Consider the following 23518-nt stretch of genomic DNA (forward strand, 5'->3'; position numbering starts at 1 on the left):
TCTTCCCTGGGTGTTTGTTGGAGATGTGTCACATGGAGAATGAAGCAGATAGTATGTCTAGCTATAGGTAAAAACAAATAAGTTGGTTTATTTGGGAATAATATATTGAGGACAAGAAACGCTTTACCTGGAGTTGTCTGTATTCTCCTGGGATGAGAGGAAGTACAGAAGAAAAAGATTGCTGGTGGTGTCTTGCTCTAGAAAGACCTTCCAGAAAGATCTCAAGCATTTAACTATATCAAGATGGAAATATTAGCATGTCTGATTTTGTTTTTTTCCCCCACTGAAACACTTCTGCAGTCTTCAAAAGCATGTCTGGAATGGGTAAAATCTGCAAGGCTGTGTGGGTGGATGCTGAAACTTGTATTTAAGAGCTGGAGAAATTTGTCTTTCTCTACACTGTGGCAGAACTGCCAGCATCTTGAAAGGAAAAGCCCTCCCAGTTCATTGAGGGCATCTCCTGTGTTTGATTGCTTCCTGTTCATTTCTATCCCTGTTAACTTTTAAATGTCCCTAAGGATCTGCTCCTGGAGAACTATTCCTCAGCCAAACAAACAGAGCTATCAGGATGTTTCTAGGTCTCAGCCAAAACTTTTCTTTTGGAGTTTAATGGTATTATCCTTAACTTATCAAGTATTTACATCCTTCAAGAACTTCTAGGCTGTCATCACCTTATTTCCCAGCAGTCTGTTTTCTACAAATTCTGTAAAATCAAGAGGAAAATTGTGTTTTAAGAGAAGCCCATCTTAAATCACCTTTCCTCTGTTTTGTGACTGAGGTATAACCAGCCTAGCACTGAGCACTGAGCACTGAGCAATGCTCTGTCCTTCCCAGTTGTGTGAAAGTTCATTGTTCTGGCATTCCTGTTGGACAGACTTCAACAGTGGGCAGTTTCTTCAGTTTCCCTTTTTTTTGCCTTTCTTTTTCCTGTGGGAAGCTGATCAGGGAAATCAGATGCAGAGAGGAAGAAAGAAAAGGCAGTGTCTTGTTACAAGATGTTAAGTGTACAAACGTCAGGTTCTCACAGCGCTGTGAACTCACCCACATTGCAGATGTACCACATTTCAGTTAAGTAAATAATAGCCTTCCCCTGAAAACTGTCTAAATACGTAGTGAAATGTTTTTCATAAGTTTCACTCCTTATCCATGAGAAATTTGTTTAAAAACCTTAGTGGATTTAAAAAAATAAATAAAAAATCCACAAGGGAACTTAAGCTACAAAATAACTGGAATCAAATTATGTTTGAGGTCTGACCTTAAACCCACACAAACATGGAAATCTGAGTTACAAACTGAAACTCTATCCTTAACTCACCCCCATTATAGATGTGTATCAGCTTTTAAATCTTACAGACTGTAAGGAGTAGAGTTGCTTCTGCCCATCTCCTGTTGTGCCTGGTAGCTTTGGCTTATGCCTCAGAAACTATCAGATGTGAAGGCTATGGGGTTAGGGTTCTGCAGTGAGGAACATGAGAACATAAAAGAGCTGCATTATTTTTAAGTAATTATTTTTGTAACCTCAATTTTCCCTGTTGTGTTAACAGCTCTCAAGTTCAAATATGAAGTGATATCTTTTAATTTTTCCTTCAGAGGTTGTTTTTAATTTAGTGACAGTTATTTAGCTGATCTCAAAGAGTATGCCTCATGGTACCTTAGCAGAAGTGGATGAAATAAGAACAGAATATCATTGCTTTTGGTTTCCATTTTGTGTGCTTTTAAATTGGTGCTGGTTGGAAGATTGTTAGCACTTCGTATTCACCTGTATCCAAAATGATGTAATGAAATTAATTAATTTCTTAAACTTAAGCAAATTAGTTTTATCAAGCAAGAATAATTAGAGATGGAAAGTGACTTGTTTTCTCTGTATCAACTGAAAACTTTTTAATGACAGTTTATTGACCACGTCAGCTCATCTGTCTGTATGTGAGAGAAAAGACTATAAGCAAAACCCACAGCCAGTGCTGCTAACCAAAGGTGGCTGATCTAAGTATAGCACGGGGAAATATTCCACAAATGAGTGGTAATATCAGAAGCCACTTTTAATTGGTCTTTCCCCTCTTTTCCTTAGGCTACTGTCAGAAGATTTGTTGGGTAAGAAGTTCAGCTCTTTTGGAAGTCTAGTACTAGGTGTGAGTGATTACTAGTAAGGTCTTTATTTAGGAAACATGCTGGTTGCAAGCATTTGACCAGTGAAAGCTAGGCTAGGAAGGCCTAGGTGTCTCACTTAAACACGTGCCAGGGTAAAGAAACTAAGTATACCTATATTTTTCTGATAGAGTGTGCAAGATGATGCGCTCTTACAGTAAAGTGTTAAATTCTTGCCTGTTATTCCCTAAGTATCTCTTAGGCTTTCTCTGTAGGAGTATTTGTGAGTGATAAAGCAGCAGGTCGTCATTTGAAATTAAAATTAAAAAAAGAAACAAAAAACATGCCTAAATGATTTCCTCCTGTGTGTGGGCAGATACTGAATGCTTTGTTGTGACTCGGCTTGGTTACAGATGGGCTCTTACTTTGGCTCCTCCTTATGTGCAGTTGATCTGAATTCTGATGGGTTGTCAGACCTGCTGGTCGGAGCACCTATGTTTTCTGAGATCAGAGATGAGGGTCAAGTCACAGTCTATATCAACAGAGGAAACGTGAGTATTCCTGGGAATTACTTGGTAAGGGATTTTATGGGTGTGGGTCTGGGCAGAGTAAAATTAATGTCCCCTCCAGCTCTGCATGCTGAAACTCGATGTCTGTAACATGCAGTCATGGAAAACTCATATGGTATCATGGTTTCCCAGAGACCAGCCCACATTCATCGCAGAGTTGTGAATCTTTCAAGGAGGTCTGGGAGAGTTTCTGGTTTTATGTTGAAACTTTGCGGCACTTGTGGCTGTACGTTATTTCAGTGCCAAAACCAAGTAAGGTCAGCTGCTTTGACTGAGTTTTACTTTGTGTTTTGGGTGGTCGCTGGGACCTACAAGTGGGAACAAAAAAGGCTGGGATTTAGGATTCCTTGTGTGAGGAGAGCAGAGACTGAATTCATGTTATCTTCACACTGTGGCCTGCGGTTTGAAGGTCTTATCAGCTGATACTGTTGGACTTCTCGTGTGCCAACAACAGTTTTAGAAATGTCTGAACTTTCTTCTGTCACCAAAGCAACGTCATTATTATGTTCTATTTATAGGAAAATAATGAATGTTCACTTACTGCACAAGTAATAATCAAGTCCAAAACCTGCTTTCTCAGAGGGGGAGTTGTTACATACTAAGACTAAACTGATTTGTGATTTGCTTCAACAGAATTTTAACAACTCTAGAGTTTGTTTGTGCAAGACACATTAGTCACCACAAGTCTTATAGGAAGAATTGGAGCGTCTTGACAGTTGTGTCTGATGTAATTTTATTTTCTGCTAGTGCTTTTCCTTTAAGTGGGTTTTACCTTTTCAGTTTGATCCCCAGGTTGTCCATATTGCAAAATGGCTGCTAGATAATTCATCAGAATAAGTCCATAATGCTTAATACCTAATATTTCTTGCTTACAGTGAGAGCATACATTGATTAAGTTTATCAAATATAAAAGTTAAATAATAAAACTCCTTCATCAAGAACTACTTGAAGGAGTAGAGGTTTGCAGAACTGCGGACTTTTGTTTGGGATGTGCTCATTAAAGCTTGCAGTTTCATTCTGCAGGCACCAGTGGTTAAGAGGTCATTGCAGTGAATCAGAGGGAACTGCATTATAGTACAAGCATGCATAGTGATGCTGGGTATAGCATACTTAAATTTTTCCCTTACGAGGACTGCAGAGAAATGAGTTGCACATATAGGCCTAAATGTCTCTTCTCTTGTGTTTCAATTTCATTATGTGGGATTTTCTTAAAGTCAGCAACTCCCTGCAGCCAAGAAAAAGATTTTATTACATGTTCCAGTGGGCAGTTTACCCTCATTCACAAAGGAAGCAAAAACAAAACAAAACAAAAACCAACAACCCTTGAGGTGGATACAGAGTTGGATTGTGTAACTAAGTTTTGTTTTCTTGTGGAAATGTTCCTTTCCCCTTGAGGGAGGACTGTGAAAAAATGAGGCTTATGTATGTGACCAGAAAATGGGTGGGCCAGAAATACCAGATCCATATAAGGCTTCTCATGGCATATGAGTACAAAGCTGATTTATTCTGATGTTTCCTCTGTCTCTTTATTTCATTAAAGCTTTTTTCCTTGTTCTTCATTTCAGAAAGCTTTTTGGGGAGTTTATTTTAATCCTTCCATCCAATTCTTGAAAAATTTTCAAATCCAGTTGCCCAAGTGTACTCTGCTTAAGGAAGAATTCTCTTTAATTCACTGAGGTTTAGCTGTGTAAACCTGGACTGAGGTTTTTATTCCTTAGATGTAGTCTGCCAGTGGAGCAAAATCTCAGCTGTTATATTTTAGGCGTCTGAAATCTTCGTGAGCTCAAAAGCCCCGTGACTGCATTTAGTCATATCACTTAGACATATCATTTAGTTAATTTAGCATTTTGTTTTTATCTTATCATTTGTGTGCTCTCTGTTGTGTTTTTGTTTGTTTGTTTGTTTGTTTTATTATTAATCCTTTCAATTTTTAGCACTCAGCTGATCTACACTGAAAGGGGACGCCTTGGCAATGAGAGTGATAGTCATCCCACAGCTTTGCCCCATTGCTTCCTGTGGTGGCATTCATCTGAGCCTGCTTTATTTCCTATTTTTTAGGGTGTGCTGGATGAGCAGCTTGTCCTGGATGGTGATGGGGCCTACAACGCACACTTTGGGGAGAGCATTGCCGCCCTTGGTGATATCGATGATGATGGGTTCCCAGGTTGGTGCCTTTTCCCGAGAGATGCCAGTGGTCATGTCACTGAGCTCCTCCTTGGGCTCAAGCTGAGAACAAGATGCTTGCATAGGATTTGCCTGCTGAAGTCCTTGGCATCTGTTTATACTTGATAACAATAGATGAGAGTGAAGCGTTGGTGCTGGTGCCTTTCTTTTGGCAGCACATTGTAAGGGCTGAAGGCTGACCTGCTCTCTGTACTCCTGAATTTATTTCTTCCAGGCTACTCAGGGCAAGCTGTTCCATTAAGGCTAATCTTGTGCTGCTGCAGGTTGTCATCGCAAGAGGTGGGGGTATTCTCCCTTTGCATGGAGATGGGATGTTTATCATCTGAACTGTTTTACAGATGTTGCCATTGGGGCACCTCAGGAGGATAACTACATAGGAGCAGTGTATATTTATCATGGGGATGCCAACGGGATTGTACCTCAGTACTCAATGGTACGTGACACCTGATGTCTTTTACAATATCTGTCTGAAACCTTTTTCCTGGGAAAATTAGCTGTCCTTGGGGGTCACTTTATAGGTTGCCTCATGCAATTCAAGCTCTGCATTCTTTTCTCAGTCCTAGTTTGAAGCTAGCTTCTTCCAAGATTTGTCTACATTTATGCTGTAAGGTAAAATAATGTTAGTCAGGAGATATTTTTCACTGTAATTTGTTACAGTCTTCCTTCTCTTAGCTTTCTCCTTAAAGCAGATGAAGTCTTGGGATTTCAGTGTCAGTTTTTGGAAGTAATGCTACTGTTTAAAGTGCAAATTTTGCAGAGATCAAGCATATACGAATGATGGAGTGGTCAGTGAGAGTCAGGAGGTTGTGCTTTCTCCCCACAAAGACAGATTTTGCGAGAAGGAAGAGGACCTAAGTTTTCTTATGTTCTCCCCCAAATTGCCTTTACAGAGCTTGTTGACCAATAGTGGCTACCTTTCTGGCCACTATTAGGAAGTTAAAACTAGTCTGGGATATACTATAGTGTCTTTTGCAGAGGCAACACAGTACAATTCAGCTACTGTAGCCAGACAGCAGAGAAGATAAATTCTATGCTTACACTACCCAGTGTGTTTCTTTGTCTCTGTCTAGCATGTTTTGTTTTTTTTGTTTGTTTGTTTTTTTCCCAGAGCTAAATCTTCCTTTCCTTTGTCCATGTGTTTGAAGTTCTGGCTGTTTTGTTTTCTTGCTGGGTGGGAACCTCCACAATAGATCAGTTTAAGCCGAATTAAAAGAATTTAGTGGTTATGTTGGAGGCTTTTCTAACAGACCATCGAAGTGCAGTCCTTCTTCCTTTTAGCATGTGTATGTCAGGCATTGCTTTTTCAAAAAGGAAGTTGAATGCTTCTTTATGGATACTTATAAAATGCACTAATTTGTGCCATTTGGACATCTTGCCTGTTTTTTGCTGAGAGCTGCTGATTGTGGGGTTCTTAGGCTGTTCAAAGGCAGGAGCATTTCAGCTCTTGCTGCAAAAGATTGGGGACTTGATATGGGTCTGGGGTTTTTTGGGGGGTCATTCACAGGGAAATGCAGCATTTCTGGGAGGGACCAGATCAGCAGGGTGATAAGGAAAACATCTTTCTTGCTATCTTGCCCTCCTCATTGGAGCAGCAAAGGCAGCAGACACAGTCCATACCTCTCCACTTGCCCTGGTGGGACAGAGGCCAGCTCCAGGTTGCCTTGGCACTGTTTCCCTGAGAGGGCACTATTTTTTGAGCCATTTCCCAGGACTAGCACACCACTAATTCATTTCCTGTGTGCAACACCAACAGCTTTGTAACATCTTCAGTTTTTAACCTGCATGCCCTGGATTTGAACCTAAAGGTGAAAGGGTTTGTATCTTATTACAGTACCCCTGAGCCATCTTAATATGCTGGATTTCCTTTATTAAATCAGCCAAGAGAGTTGTATGATGGTGGCTGCAGGGTATGCTTTTACACTCATTTATTTCTGTTAGCTTTTCCCCCACCTTTGTTCATTCAGATGACTGATCATTGGTGCTGCCTTAGGTCATTGCAGCAGCTTGAGTGGTGGCTTTAAGGAGAAGCAGCTCAATAAACCTCATGGCCTACTGTTTCAATTCATGGAACTTAATGGCAGAGCAGTATTATACTTCTGCCTTCTGTACCGTAACAGCCTGAAGATGGCTGTTGGATGTGCGTAAGCAGGATTTACCACACCAACTAGGAACTCCCTCCCCCCAGAACGTGATGTAGTGTGGGGAGGAAGTGCCCTCCAGTTGCCTTATCTACCCATGTGTGGGAGATGAGGGTGATCTGTATGTGACAGAGCACTAAGATCCTTGCAGCTGGCTGTCAGGATGCGAATGCCAGAATGCCTTTCTTCCCCTCAACTTGACTTCCTTTTATCCACAAAGTTCCTGTCTGACCTTTTGTCAACTATTGTGCACATTTGTGGGTGGGCCAGGAAAAGCCATCAGCCTCATGTCCCAAGCTGTGAAGTACCACCAACAGCCTCACAACCGTTTGGTGGGATGGGTTTCTGCAGTCTGCAGCTTCTGTAATCAGATGCCAGTTTGAGCTCAGGTCTTGTATTGGTGGCCCAGCATAATGAATAAGAGCTCCAAGACATCAAATTGCCATAGAGAAAGAGATTTTGAGTTATTAATTTGCTTTAGACAAAGGCATTTACAATTTAAGCTGTTTAGAGAAAGTTTTTTGTTAGTAATTAAAAGAAAGAAGTGATGTTAGAAGCTTATTAATCTCTGCGTTGGGAAGGCAGAAATGAGATACAGCTTCCAAACTGACACAGAATACTGCATAATAGTTGATGAAAAATAGAATTTCCAAGTGGGGTGAAAATTAGTCATTTTGACTTGGAGTGTGTTAGCAATCTTTGTGAAAAGAAATGGTTGCACAGGATTTTCTGTTTCTCATAATCATTAATTTTGCAAATATGCTGCTTTAAACTTCTATTTACATAAATGAAAACAATGAGAGAAAAACCAACAACAACAACAAAAAAAGGAAAATCTCTGAGCACAGTTAAATTTCCTCCCTTCCCCCATGAAATGTGTTTTATGTGCTCTTTATTTGTCTTGGGTCTGTATGAGGGTTGTGATGCAGGTGTGTGTTCAGGTGTAAGCCAATGCTGGCCTATCCAAACCCTGAGCAGAAGGGCTTCCTGCAGATGTGTGGCATTCCCAGCCCATGAAAATCAGGCTCCAAGCTTTTTCTTTTTATCAGAGGCATCTTTGTGTTACTGACTGAGTGATTTCACTTGGTGTGCTTTCCACTGCAGAAGCTGACTGGGCAGACGATAAACCCAATGCTGCGGATGTTTGGGCAGTCCATATCAGGGGGAGTTGATATGGATGGCAATGGTTATCCAGGTATGTGTGCTTCTCCACAGCAACAGGCTGGAGAACAGTAGAGCTGGTAGTTTTCAGGTTGCTGGTTCCCACAGCTGTGGGAGGCTGTTGACGCTGTATGTGCTCCTACCTACTCTCTTTGTTATCTGAAGCTCCTGGTAAAAGTTCATCTGATTTCTTAATTCAGGTTTTTGGGCAGTCATGACAGTGAAATCGGGCATTAAAATAAGGATTGCTTGGCATCCTGCCGAGGTTGTAAGTTGCTTGGAAGCTGCTCAGTCACAATGATAAACTTACAAAAATGTACTACTACTAAGAAATTCTGAAGTAGAAATGAAGTATCATTGCAGACCTAATCCTGTAATTTTAATGCTTTGGACATAATAAGGACAAACTGATTGATTTAAGCCAGGAAAGCGCTTTTTTTTAATGCATGCTTTGTAATTTACTGACTGACTTATGAGAACTGAATTCTCTGTCTCTCTTGTAATTGTCTAAACGTTACATACATTTCAGATGTGACTGTTGGAGCCTTCTTGTCAGACCATGTTGTACTGCTAAGGTGAGACTGATGTCTTTTTTGTCTCCATTGCTCTTTTAATTTTGTTTCTGCTTTCTTTTTATATCTAATGTAGTCTAGATCCTCCACCCCACAGATTTTCTCCTTAATTTATTGCAGTCAGAAACAGCAAACTGGACTGATTTTCAAGCATAGTGTTACACCTGGGTAGTACTGAAGAACACGCATTTCAATTTAAGCAGAATTGTGAGGGATAACCATAGGCCTCTGAGGGCTAAGGAGAAACCAATGGGTTAAGGAGATACGTTGCATCTCAGTGCCTCTTGGGAGGGATCAGTCCAAGTTTGTGAGACGTTCTTTTTATTGTTCTTGTATGCACATAAAGTACATAAACTATGATTTAAGGGAACAGAGCATAGCAAAAAGCCAGCTGCATGTGATGCCAGAATTTAATTCTGCAAGTTACAGTGAGACACAGAATGGAGTAAGACGTTTCAAGGAATGTAAATATAGAGAAATATAGGGAAGTTAATACACACAGCATTTGGGCTACTGTTCAGATGTAGGCATTAAATGAAATTGCTTGTTTCATTAGGTGGGGAGAGACATGACAACTTGTTTCAGCAAATTACTCAAGTGGAAACAGACCATATGAGCAGGCTTGAGGCTCACAGACCTAGGGAAGGGAATGGGAAATTTTAATTTTACCAATGACTCCGTTATTACACTTGTAAATATTTAATAGAAAATTTCTGCCAGTAACTAGGTGTCATTAGGATGCAGGTATTTCCACTTCTAATGGAAGATACAGGGGTGTGGTAGGGCTATCCAGACAAACCGTGCCAGCCTACCTGTTAAAAGCAGGGAAATCTTGTCTCTCTTTCCATTTGAGTCAGTTAAACAAGATAGAGAGATAGGGAGAAAGAAATTACAAGTGTAGCAAGTGCTCAAGTCTTCTGAAGGGCCTTCTATTCCATCATCATGCAAACAGAGGCAGCCAGCTGCCTCTCTGTGAAATGCCGTGTGATGCCCTGAGTTAGGATCTCACAGCCCTGCTTCTATGAAACTGCTTAAAGAACTGCTGTGCAAGGTTCTTCTGCACTGTTGTTCTTTGCAGAATGTAAAAAGACAATCACAAAGATAATGCAACATGCATTGCAGCAGTGTAGTGATCTCTATTGGAGTGTTCTATTGCTGCCTACACGTTTCTGGGGAGATTCGAGCATTACTGACTTAACTATATGGACAGCTTGATTAATGGCCCCTGCCGCCAGTGCAGAGTGTGTCTCTTGTTTTGATTCAGATTAGGATAAAGAAATCAGCCTTTTCTTTACAGTCTTTCAGAAGCCTTTGTAAAGTCTGTTGGCCAAAACCAACAAACGTTTTGCCAAGTGATATTAACAGCTTTTGTGGAAGTCTTGGGGACTGGGGCAGATTGTATTTACTGTGTTGCTTGGGTGTGCATTTGGCCATTTAATGGATAAGTGGTGGTTTGTTTGGTGGTGTTGTTTTTTATTTATTTATTATTATTTTTTTCCAATGAATAACCAAGTGAGTTCACATTAAGGAAAACATCAGAAAGTGCATCATGACTGGATAAATTTCTTCTTTCTGAAAGAAATATTTTAAGAGATCGATTACAACATTTATTCTTTATTTCTCCACAAGCATTTAGAGAGTAATTTCCATAGTTTGATGTGCTCTGAGGAATCTCACTATTTTTTTCACCTGTTTTCTTCTCTTTCCTTCCCCATCACCCTCCACTACTGTATATATTTCTAAGATTAGCATTTATCTTCATCTTCCATCTCAAAAGGCAAACAGGCTGTCATTTCAGGCTGCAGTAAAGGAGTCTGAGCAGCTGTCTCAGAGGTTGCTGTGAAGCTGGCTCCAATTGATATGAATTAGGTATAACTACAATCCCTGCTCTCTTCTCCCCCCTCTCCCACGCCCCCAAGTTATGTGGCTTGTGGTGCGAGGGCCCTGAAGTGGTTTGCTCATGGCCTTGTGGACTGCAGGGACTGCACTGGAATTGAGTATACTACTTGCTGTAATTTTATTTATTTATTTTTAACTACTGGATTTGGTTTTGAAAAAGCATGTTCACAATGAACATGTAACTGAAACCATGAAGAATAATGCTCAGTTCATGGGATGAAGTCTTGCACTGGGAGCAGCTCTGTAGAACCTGAATTTCTGAGCTGCTTTTCCCAACCAAGTTATCAGCATTTCTATGCCATGTGAGAGAGACCATCCTGTTACTACCCCCTGATAGCCCTCAGCTCAATCTGCACCTCTGGCTGAGCTCCTCAGCCAGGACTACCTGTAGCAGTAGCTTGGTGCAGAACATATAAGGCTGGAAAGTTTTCATTCTCAATTCACCAGATGATTCCCAAAACTGAGTTCTGCAATGAAAAAAAAGCATATATGCAGTCTATAGTACCTGCTGGATGAGAATTGCCCAAATGTTCTTTTATATAGAAAATGTGAATGTGGTATCTGTTGACCTTCTTACACTGTAAGAAAGAAACATACATAGATTCAGATCCCACTTCATGCTCCCACCTCAACTTCTGAGTCACAGATTTTACTGTAGATTACTATGTGGAAACCTAAGGCTTTTGCTTATCCTGTATTGACCATGTCAGCTCCTTAGTCTAGTTTGCATGGGCTTATGGTTCTTTGTTGCCAATTATGGTATTTTTTTTCCATCATCAATAAGACTTTATGCAACTTTTGATAGAGATGATTGTTACAGTTTCTCCTCCTGCCTGTCTGGAGGGTCGTGTGGGCATTGAACTTCAAGCTCACGCCTTGATTTTTTTCAGAACCTAGTTGTCCTTGCCATCTACGTCAAGGGCTAATTCATTTTAGAGTTCAAATGCAATCTTCTGTTTTTCATGGTTACTTGAAATTGTGCACATTACCAAATGTACTTTATTTTCCTTTGACTGAGAAACTTCTCTCTGAATGATTCAATTCAGCTTCTGTATTGATCTCCAGATCTAGACCTGTCATTACCATGGACATCTCCATTTTCCTGCCAGCGTCCATCAATATCACAGCTCCTCAATGCCATGACAGCTTGCAGCCTGTGAACTGCCTCAATGTCACAGCATGTTTTCGTTTCAGTGGCAAGCATGTTCCTGGAGAAATAGGTAAGGTACCTGTCCCAGCCCTCACAGTTAACTTTTCTTCAGTGTCTGGTATGATGCTACATCTTGGTTCTAGGAGAACAACAGTGTTGATAGGACACCAATGTTTACAGTTGCTGCTAAGCAGTGTTGTACAAAGCCAAGGCCGTTCTCAGTGAAGGGCCCAAGGAGCTAGGAGGGAACAGAATTAGGACAGCTGACTTAAACTGGGCAAAGGGATATCCCATACTGTATGCCATCATGCAGAAGGTGTTTAAAAGGGGGTGGGAGAGTTTATCTGCTCCTTCTGCTATTTGGGGAACTAGCTCGGCATCGGTTGGGGGATGGTGAACAATTGCTTGTGTATCCCTTGTTATATACATATACACACATACACATTGTGTGTATATATATATATATATGTCTGTAGTCATACATATATATGTGTGTGTGTGGATATATATATAATATATATAACTATATATTAGTGAGCTGGTGGTCAGCCTCTTCTCTTGTGTCATTAGTGAGAGGACTAGAGGGAATGGTTTCAAGCTGCAGCAGGGGAGATTCAGGCTGGACATTAGGAAACATTACTTCTCAGAAAGGGTGGTCAGGCACTGGAATGGACTGCCCAGGGAGGTTGTGGAGTCACCAACCCTGGAGGTGTTCAAGGAATGATTGGACGTTGTGTTGAGGAACATGGTTTAGTGTGAGCTATTGATAATAGGTAAACAGTTGGACTGGATGATCTTTTAGATCTTTTCCAACCTTGGTGATTCTATGATTCGGTATATAGTCATAACTATTCTCCTTTTCTTGATCTTAGTAAATACTTTTATGCCAGCCCACATGTTCTACTTAGTTTTTTTTTTTGTTTTGTTTTTGTTTTTTGTTTGTTTTTGTTTGTTTGTTTTTTAATAATTCTCACCCCTGTCTCATTGGGAAGCAGGGGAGTGAGTGAATGACTGTGTGATGCTGAGTCGCTTGCCAGGTTAAACCGCAGGTTTAACAGCATTCATTTACCCTGTGATGAGGATGAGGTAATACTGGGGTAGTTTTCACTGAAAGAAGAGGAAGGTATCTTCAGGCTTACTGCAAGAACAGACACCACAGAATCAGCTGATGCTTTGAAATTTTATGTTCCTTCTGCCTGTTGTTAATGCATTTTTGTGTACATATTCTCTATAATTGTTATCAGAAAGCAATTGTGGTTTGCTCTGGATGAATAGTCTTTGAAAATCTACAAGGAGTTCTGTAAATGGAGCACTGAACTCCATTATGGGTGTTATTACTGCCAGACATGAACAAATCATTTTCATGTATCAGTTTACCCATCTGTAAAATGATTATAAATATCCCAGGATTTTACTGATTACAAGAATATGTTCCAGGTTTCATAGTTTCATAGTTTCATAGTTTTGTGCGGGTTGGAAGGGACCTTAGAGATCATCGAGTCCAGCCCTCGGGATTCGAGCCTCTGTGTAGCAGAGCGGCACTTCTACCACTTGCGCCACAGAGGGTTACTTAGTTACTGTAAACCACACAGTTTTTTGGGGTGAATGAAATTGTATAAGGTATGTAATTGTGCCAACCATTACATCTTGACTGCATTAAGTTATTGCCTATGTCTTTTACATCACAATGTTTACAAGTCTTAGGTATTGTCTTAAGTTTTATGGAATAGATACAGCGTTTCTAAATACCATGAAGTCTGAATTTATTTAGCTTAGCCATGCTGTTTTAACTTGGCCATGCTTTAGGAATGGTAGTGGTCTTGTTCTCCTACCATTCACATAGAGAAAGAAATAGAAGCAGCTTGCTGGCATTGCTCTTTGCGTCTCAGCACTATCACCTGAAAGCTCAAAAAACAGTTATTGAAGATACCTCTGGTTTTTAACATACAGATACAACTGAAACACTGTTTTCTGTTTTTGCACCTTTTCCCTGTAAATGATGGCGGACTCTTAGCAAACAAATGCTTGCATAGATACAGAGGTGTGTTTGTTTGTTTGTTTGTTTTTAGATATTCTCATCTTCTGTCACTTAGAAGCCACCTGTCCTTGGGTGCTTTAAGGGTTTTGTCTAACTCTTTAAATTCATAAGTAGAACTACTTAATATCTCAGATTTTTGTTTTTGGGGTTTTGGTTTTTATTTAATATTTGTAGGGATACTGTTGAAAATGTTTTCTTTTGCTTTAATGCCTCGACCTGGCTAATAAATGGTCTGCCTTTATCTCATTTTAAATATGTGTTCCCCCTTTTCACAAAAGGGTTATCTTCTGCTTCACTGTGTTGTAAAAGCTGGTTGAATTCCTTTGCATGGTCATACAAACTGTCCTCTTGATTTTATTATGGAGAAAGCGCATGTGTATCTTCTTTGGTGGGTAACATCTTTCTCATTGCAAGGAATTTTTCTGCTATTAAGTAGGTGATTATAATACTTCCAACCATTGTCTTTTTATACAATGCTTCTAGTAAAGTGAATAGTCTTGAAACATTGCAGCCAGAACAATCTTAATGGATAAAAACCCTCAGGGATATGAATTGGATAGAGTATCTCAAACAAGCTTTCAGTTTGTAATCTAACAGGCTGTTTTAATTATGTTGTAGTTGAAGAGTATCAATTAACAAAGGGTGGAACAATTCATGGAAATATTACAACTATTCATCTCCTGTGTGGCTAAATATGGGGAAAAATATTCCTCTACGTACAGCACTGTCCAGTTTGGACTCCAAAAGGCAAGCAGATGTGTTGAAATGCTATGGTTAAGTTTTGTGGCAGAGGCATTGGGATTCTCTCAGCTTCAGAAGTCTGGGAGCTGTCTGATAAGTCAAGCAGTGAGAGTACAGCGCTCATTGAAAATGCTGCTCTGCTAAGGGAGCTCCCTTTGTCAGTATGGACTCTCAAAACTGCAGGTTACTATCTGGTCTTTTCTCTGACTTTTGGGCAGCTAACATTTGTTACCCACTATAGAACGTGTCTGTGCAGACATTATTTGGTAAATGTTTGTCTGCAGCACTTATGTGAATTTGTGATTGTCTTATTAACAGTCCTGTGAAGAAAAGCTAACTTCTCCTAGCCATGTCTCACGCTTGCGTGTAAACCATTCTCACCCTTATTTCTCTCCCTCTGACAGCAATTGCAGTGCTATTGGTCATGTGATAACTATCTGAGAGTCTGATTACTAATACATCTCAATTTTGCCAATGACTGTATAGTTCCTATCCCTTTTGTGGATGCTGCTTGCAGACTGTGGTCTTCAGAAATATGAATTTATAGTAGAAATGATTTTGCCCGAACAAACAGCCATGCCCAATTGAATCATGTGCTCTGCTGTAAATGCCAGGCATTGTCCATCCCTCACTCTCCCTCAGTGCTAGCTGGAGGGCTGAGCATCCGCCAACAAATACAGCCAGCCACTGGTATGTCTTGAATTTGTGAGAAATACAATGATGTGTCAGTCCCCCCCAGACTTTCTGTATTTGTAGAATAATTCTCTCCTCCGGCGTCAGCTGCTCTCACAGGGTGAGGAAGAAAGGAAGTAGCTTTCCTGGATTAGGTAGATATATGTACTACACACAGTTTTAATAAAAGAAAAGGAAGAAAAAAAAATCCCAAAGCATTTTAAAGTGGCAGGAAATATTTTGTCCTCCTCTGTTAGCTTCTACACTAGGAAGTAGGTTGGATTTAATTCTGATATAACTTTTGGCATGTAGCATGGCTGCATAGCAGGTGGTTGTGGGGTTACAGGAGGCACGAACAGTACTAATGAAGACAAATGGAACTCTGACATGTCCCGGAAATAACGGTCAAAGGTTCCTGGGGGGTTCTGCACTGCACAGTCACTGTTATTCATCTCATCTTCTATAGGCTATAGTGAGGGTTTCTATGCTCAGAATTGCCATCTTTGTGTTGTTCAGTGATGTTTCATGCTTTGCCTGGCCACAGCTAAATCTCATGAACCTGAGCATCAGGCTGAACTGCAGCTCAGAAAAGGCAAGAATGAGAAATCCTTTTCTAGCCTGGATGAACAGGCTCCAGCAGCCTCTTCAGACTTCACAATTCTGAGTGACCAGAACAAGAAACAGAAGCTGCTGGTATCTCTATGCGTCAGTTTCTTTTATTGCATTCAGTCCCTCTAGAGAACTGATTTTAACTTGTGTCATGATCTGGATAATTTCCTGCACAAAATTCAACCCTAAAAAATCCAGTACCAGTGGATGGAGTAAATGAATTTTAATGTCTGTGAAAACAGAAGGTTTTGGATATTTGGCTGCAGTTAAATACCTTAGGTAATTCTTCAGTCTTTCTCCTTCACTCTTTGCTTCAGATGTACACTGCTTGTGTGTTGATGCATTTCTGGGGCAGTCCTCATGCCCCAAATGTTGTTATCTGAGAGTCTAGATTGAAATTTAGTTTGGAATAATGTATTGTTTGATATTTTTGCTCTGCCGTGCCATATTTCTAGGACTAAAGAAATATGCATGATCCAAAAACTGACAAAAGTAGACACTTCTTATCTGTATCTTGCTGTAGTTTAGTGCAGAAGTATTTCTGTCTCTTGTTTTTCCCATTGACTTGGATGCAGGCCTGAATCGCTGCTACCCTCTACAACAGTGTTGGTGTAGGGATATGTTTTTCAGTGCATGCTCAGAGCAGCTTAGATAAGTCCCTACTTAGAAGCTAGGACTTACACTGAGAAAAAATTTGGAAGAGGCAAAGAAGGCTTTCTGGGAAAGAATAGAAGGCAATGTCCTGTGTTTGTTGTAATTTGCCAGAGCAAGCTTTTAAAATATCTGTTCTGTATTTAAGAGTTTTCTCTGTGAGCAAAGCTCTTGGATAATTTTCTTCTCACAAGTATTTGTATAGAAGATGAAGAAACACATTCCTCTTACAATTAATTTTCATTGTTATTTAAGACGTTCTTTAATTTCCCCATGTGCTCTCCACCCCCAGGTCAGTGCCAGTCTGACAGGCCATTATGGATGTGCTTATTTCCTGCAGAGCATTTTGAAGCCTGCTTTTTATGCAACATGGTAATTCTCTGAGTGGGCCATGAAGGGTTTGCCTAGTGGCTGGGGATTTACAGACCCTGCATTTGCTCAGCCTGAAGTGATTCTTGTTTCAGAACGTAGGATACTGCTGACCTGTTTTCCTCTTCTCCTCACTTCTGTCCTCTTCAGGGCTGCCTAATTGCATGATGTGCCACTATATAAATGCTTTTTTACTCCGCAGGTATGTTGCTGTAGTGGCCAGGCACCAGTTGGAGTAACTTGCTGTTGGCTGGTGTTTGTCTTGCAGATATGACCCACAGCTTCCCAGTAGGAGCTGTTATCGACACCTCTTAGGCATATGAAAAAGGAATAGTCACTAGAAAAATGAGCCTGTTCATCTAAGCTCATAAAATCTATATTAGGGTTTTACTTTAATTGCCTGAAGTGGACAAGCAAATCCCCAGAAACATTGTTAGCTATGCTTAAAGCTGCCAGAGGAGGACTTGAGGCATTATCTCCAAGAGTTAAATCTGCTGCTGGAGTGAGAAGGGATAACTGCCAGTTTCCCCCCCACCCCCACCCCCCAGTGGCTTTTTGGAAGCAATGAGGATGGAGAAAGGGGTGAGGGGAAAAAAGCCTTACTCATGATAATTCAGTTTTTCCACTGGTGTGTCATCATTGGATATAACATAGAAACAAGTTGTCAAAATAAAGGGGAGGTGGTGGCGGGCAGGAGGGGGATGGGAACGGCATGGTTTGATTGAAAACATCCACTGCTGCTGTGGTAGCTGGAAATGTTCTGCTTGAGGCCTGGTACGGGGCTGGTGGCAGGATGCAGCCTTTCTCAGGGCATCTTCAGGCAGCCTCTGTCCATCTGGCTGCAGTCTTTCCCTCTCTGGAGGGGTGTGTGGCCATGCAGACACAGGCTGGTCTGGGTCTGCTGGCAGAGTTCCTCTTCAGTGTCGCCGAGAGGATGGAGGCACAGTTTTCAGCCTGCATGCCTCAATGTGGGGTCTTGGAAGCAGACAAGGGAAAACCAGGGATGGGTGTGGGATGTGAGCACTTCAAAGGGAAAAACTGGCGTCTTCTGGGATTTCAACCAGGCCAAACCCTGTGCTTCTGATCAGAAAGTATCATACAGCACGTTGAGGCTGGGAGGGTGTGACTTACAGAAATGACAGCTGCCCACAGAGACTTTTGCACCATGTTTCATGCTATTGTTAAACAAATTCTTCAAAGTATTGAGGCTTTAGTGAATAAGTGATTAATGGTAATTGCACTGACAGCAGCATTAATTTCAAGAAACCAGTTCTAAGAGATTAAAAAAACCACAGGAACACAACAACACAAAAGAAACATCAAACAACAAAGAACACTTCCTGAAATTAGGTATAGAAGACCTCACTGAGTCTAGCTATATATTACATATATATATGTGGTTTTTGTACAGAATTCTAGATTTTAAAAGTTTATACGTAAGAGGAGCACTTTATCTAGCATCAATCACCAAAAATTTAAAACACGAATAAAAAACAAAGTAATAATATCACAAGCACCCTATTATGTAATTAATCAGCACCAAAGCTGTTGCTGGCTGTGGAACACAAATATAATTAACTAATTAAGCTTATAATTAAATGGAAAAATCTCATGGTATTGCATTGATAATGTCTAAAATCAGTATGGACTGTGGCCTGCCTTTCCTCTGTCTGCAGCCAGCAGCAGAGTAAGCTTTCATGCCTTTGTTGTGGTTTCCCTGCTTTTGTTGTTGACCGTAAAGGTACAGTCAGTTTGATGATTTCATTGCTATACTACTCCTTGATAAGTAGGTTTACCTTTGAACATGGATACAACCAGCTGCAAATCCACCTGTTGTGTTAAGCTACCTGTGCTGTAGAGCAGCAGGAAACAGGATTTAGGGAGATACAGCTGGTTAGTCTCTGAGGATATCTTCTATAATTTGCCAGGGATCTGTACTGTCTAAAATGGGGATACCAAGTGCAAGGCAGCGATCTCTAGTTAACAGCTAAATGCGAAGATGACTGCAAGTGAACAAAGTAACTGTCAGGAAATGCTGTATCCTGACTGGCTTGTGTATAGCTTGTCCTTTTGCGTGAGGAAAGCAAAGCTTAAGGCTCTTGTTGTTGTTTGTATTGTGTTTTTGCTTTTTCTGTTAATGGCACAGTTAATGCTTTTTTTCTTTTTTTTTTTTAAGTATGCATGTCTAGGTATATTTTTACATGACTTCCTACTTCTGCTCAGCATCCTTCAGGAAGGGTTGGGAAACTAGTGGCACAAATCCTGGGAGTATGTCAGTAGTTAGATTTGGTTTTGTGCAGCCACAGGAAACTTTGTGATTGATTGAAGGCCTGCAAGGCTTGACCTTTATTTAAGTGTGCATGCCTCAGGGGCAACAGGATCCATTGATACGTGGCTGAAATATAACTATTGTTCACTTACATCCTTTGTTTTCTTCTTTTTCTTTTTTGAAACAGGTTTGAATTATAACCTGACTGCTGATGTAGCAAAGAAGGAAAAGAGCCAACAACCCAGAGTTTACTTTGTGGCTTCTGGAGAGACGGTGGGACAGATCACAGAGAAGTTAGAACTGTCGTACATGCAGGAAAAATGCAGGCATTTCCTAGCATATGTCAAGGTCAGTTCATTCCTATCTTTATCTACATTGACCTCACTGCATAGTTACACCTATTTTTAATTATCTTTTTTTTTTCCAAAACATTCAGTCGATTAAAGTGGTGCAACATGGCTCCATGCGCACTTTGTTTTTCTACCAAGTGGATGAAGTTTTTTGAGTGGGACATTTGAACTTCTTGTTTGGCATGGCTTGTCAGCATGAGCATACACTGTTGGGCTTTTGAGACCTAGTGTGAGGAATATGTATTGGATGTACTTTTCATCTGGCACATTTGTGGGGGAGTTATTCTTTTGTCTTGCTTTGTTGTTACCATCACTTTACTCAAAATAAGGAGGCAAAGTTTTATTTTGGCAGGGGCAGCAAATTTGATGTATTAGTTTCATAAGGTGTTTTCATTTTTGACATGGCACTGATAATGGGATCTGCATGGGAATGACAGGATAATGTAGAATCTGTCCTGAAGCTGTTGGACGCTCAGGTTTGAGAAGCACACTGGTTCTGATTTGGGCTTAAAAATACCAGTGGGATAACTGAATTTCATCTGTATCGTGAACCTAGGAAATATAGGAAGCATGTTCCAGAGGTGGTAGGACAGAGAGGGTGTCTGTTCTTCATGTGACAAAACTCTTCTGGGCCTGCTAGGACTCATTATCTTTGCTCATAAGCTGCTGTTGAAGAAATGCTGTACAAATGCCATTTTGTTTCCAAAGTAAACAGAATAGTTCTTTTAGAGAACACACTCTCTCTCTCTACATATATGTATGTATATAAAATGGATTTGGAAATTATACAGAAAGGGGATTTACCTTTTAAACCGCCTAAGTCACACTACCACCCTATAGAGCAGTATGAGGTAGTATGATTGTGTGGGTGAGTTGCATATCCTCCTTGTTGAAGGACAGATTCCCATAGAAAAATATGACCTAACCTTGGAAGATGTCAGTTGTTAGTGCCTTATTTTTGAGAAACCAGTGGGTCCAGACATCACTAAGAGTATAAACTTTTCCAGGAAACTACTGTGTACCTAAAATATCATGAGAATGGGAGATAAGGTTCATCCTTTGACTTTATCAACATTTTATGCATGGTTGTTGAGAGAAAATAAAACAAATAAAGGGAACACCATGAAGGAAATGATGTCATCTTAAGTTTATGGATCTCTGAAAAGGGAATATATATCTTCCGTGGGTTTTTTTTCTGTTTGCTTCTGGAGCAACCTTTGGTTTCTGCTGAGGAAAAGCTTGTGATGGAAAATGTAGACATAAAATTGCATTTTCTAAGTTAGAGTAGCTGTGAATTTAATAATTCTCATTTTTCTCAAATAAGCACATCTGTTCAGGCTTCTGTGTATTTAGTTTAGGTGGAAAGGCATGTGTCCCTTTTTATCTTAACAGAATAATGATCACTTTCACATTAGTCCTATTGAAGTTTTTGGCTACTATACAGCATATATTAAAAGGCAACCTATGCCCAAAAAACTGTTTCATTTATTGTAGCATTTGCAGCTGATCTTGGGATTGCAAAGGTAAGAACTATTTTTTTTTTTTTTTCTTTTTTCTGGAAAGTTCCTGGAAAATTTGACTTTTATAGTCAAGAGAAACATTTAGGAATGTTTAGATATATTAACTTAAAACAGCTGGTTAAAAAACGAGTCTATTGGCTTTGTATTTTATGTAAGTGGCTGTTTTTCGCAGTTGGAAGAATCACAGGAAGTGTCATTTCTGTGTATAAGGGAGGATGCAAATAGTGGAGAAAGACAATCCGTATAATTTCATGGGAAAGGTGATATCCTGAGAGTACATAACATTAGAAACATCAAAGAGAGACCTCCAGACTCTGGAGGAGTGGAAATAATGAGGTTGTGATCTTTTACTGATATCCTTAAGTAACAGCTAGTTTAAAAACAACAACAACAAAAGCAAGAAGAAAACCCAAAACTTGAAACATAAGCCTCCAAAATTCCAACTGGAATTTCCCTTGATCACAGTTTTACAATGGAATGGATGATTAAAGGCCTGTGCTTAAAGAAATTTTTAGTATTTTGCTTAAGCACTCCTCTGTCCTTTTGTTTTCTGCTGCCTCCATGGCTAATGAAGTTGTTTGCAATTGCATCCTTAATCTACTCACCTTATTCTGTGTTTGAGTCCTTGGTGTTAAGTAGACTTGTGCATTAACAGGATGCTATCGGTTCTGTAATACCTGTGATGAAGGATAGAGAACCTATCTGGACTTGTGCATGACCTCATGTGCCAGCTTGACAAAGTATCCTAGGTAAGCAAGGCACATAGTCTAATTTGACACACAGCACAGATCCATACATTGCCTTAGTTGAATGAAAGCCTGTGCCAAGCCTTGCTGGGTGGCATTGTCTTAGCGACAAGTAGTCGTTGCATGCTGGTGACATAGAACTGTTCTTGATTTATTACACAAATCACTATGAGGATGATGGTAAAAGCCCCATGTATGGTTTCTACAGGTATTAAAGAAGCTCTTCCTGGTTTTCTAGCTCACTATGTGCTAGCCAGCTGAGTTGTCTCTTGCTACAGTTCTCTGTTGTCTCTGTGTAATGTGAAGGTTCTAAGAGCTTCAAACACCATGAGCAGTCCTGGCACAGGATTAAACCGGACATGGCATTTAGATTTTCCAGAGATCTTTATCTTCATTGACTCTCTGGTTGTTGCAAGCAGTCTCTTGTTGCTTGTCGTATTAACTCTTATTGGTTCCAGTCATAGCTGGTAGGGAGGATGGGGCTGAGAAGTGATGAAACTTTTCATAACAGCATGTAGGCGAGAAGCTCATGCTGTTTGTACAGTCAGGGTTGGAATAAAATGTTACCATTTGAGCAAAAACTTTACAACTATGTGTTTTGTTCTCTGCTGGACTGTGCAGCCAAAGGTTTTCCTTTTTACATATCTCACCTCTGTCTGCTGACCTTTTGTCAGGTCCCTGAAGATACTCTGAGCTGCTGATCTCACCTAGCTTTCTCTGTAGTGCTCACAAAATACAGTCACTGTATGTGATTGTGATTTTTTTTTCCTTGTGTAGCTCTTCCAGTTATCTGAGAGGGATGTACATGTTTTATTCTTTTATTCTTAATGTGCTTTTTCCTAGAGTCTGGCTGGCAAAGCATTCTGCCCCACTGTTATGTATAATGTTGAGATGACATCACTTTGATCATTTGCCAGACATCTTCCTGAAAGCTGTCTGACAGTGAATTAACATCTCTGTGTTAAGGTTTGACAAGTGTTGTTACAGGATGGAGGGAAATGCCCTGAGACATTTAAGCTTATTTTGAAGTATTTCTTTATTTATAATGGAGAAGCACTCTCATTGGATTTGGTGGCTGCAGGCTGAGACTTGTTGCTCATATGTGTTGAGGTCTTCACTGAGAATCTGGTGTTGTGTGAGATGATTGTATGTTAAGCATGGATGATAACCATGCTTTGCAGGGGAGGGGGGTGAAAACCAGTGCCTCGTGAACTACAGCTCCCCTGGGTAGTGACCCAGCTGTCCTGCTTGCTTCTCTGTGGGAGAGGAGAGAAATTGGAGCAAGTCAGGGGATAATACTTGAGGCACAGACTCATTTCACAGCAGCAGCTATGAAAACTTCATCATGATTATCTAGAATTTCTCAGGATTTGAACGTCTGGGCAAACAAGGGGAGCAGTGACCTATTCCAGCCCTTAGCAGGAAGTTTATAGTCACTAAGAGAGACGAAAGCTGCTGTGTAGTATTGCCAAGAATGATGGCTGCAGTAAGAGAGAGCACTAAGACCAATACCAGAGTTGATATCTTAGGACTTGTTTCTTTTTGTTTTATTTATATTTTTCCCCTATTGCTGAGCCAGTGGGGAAAAACTGTCAGGCTGATCCAGATGTGGCCATAGTGTATGTTCAGTATTAAAGGCTGTGGGATAGGTAAGTTGATCATAAAATGCAGAGGCTTATTTACAGAAACATGTCTATTGAGACAGTTCTGTTTTCCAACACTGTGCAAAGTGTGCTTGTAAATTGTTAACACAGCCTGGCTTCCCTCTGGCAGAATGAAATACATACTGTCTTGG

At 40.4% G+C, this 23518-nt stretch overlaps 1 protein-coding gene across 1 annotated transcript in view; it reads left to right on the forward strand.

Moving 5' to 3' along the window:
- Positions 1 to 22296, forward strand: part of ITGA9 (integrin subunit alpha 9) — a 55460-nt gene extending 33164 nt beyond the window's left edge. The window contains 8 exon segments of the mRNA XM_015855016.2: positions 2499 to 2636; positions 4713 to 4818; positions 5177 to 5271; positions 8081 to 8171; positions 8667 to 8712; positions 11674 to 11828; positions 19295 to 19455; positions 19544 to 22296. Coding sequence (XP_015710502.2) covers positions 2499 to 2636; positions 4713 to 4818; positions 5177 to 5271; positions 8081 to 8171; positions 8667 to 8712; positions 11674 to 11828; positions 19295 to 19455; positions 19544 to 19612 — 861 coding nt within the window. The 3' untranslated portion in view covers positions 19613 to 22296.
- The last annotated feature ends 1222 nt before the right edge of the window (positions 22297 to 23518 follow it).

The sequence above is a fragment of the Coturnix japonica genome, chromosome 2 (assembly GCF_001577835.2).
Source record: "Coturnix japonica isolate 7356 chromosome 2, Coturnix japonica 2.1, whole genome shotgun sequence".
Taxonomy (NCBI): Eukaryota; Metazoa; Chordata; class Aves; order Galliformes; family Phasianidae; genus Coturnix; species Coturnix japonica.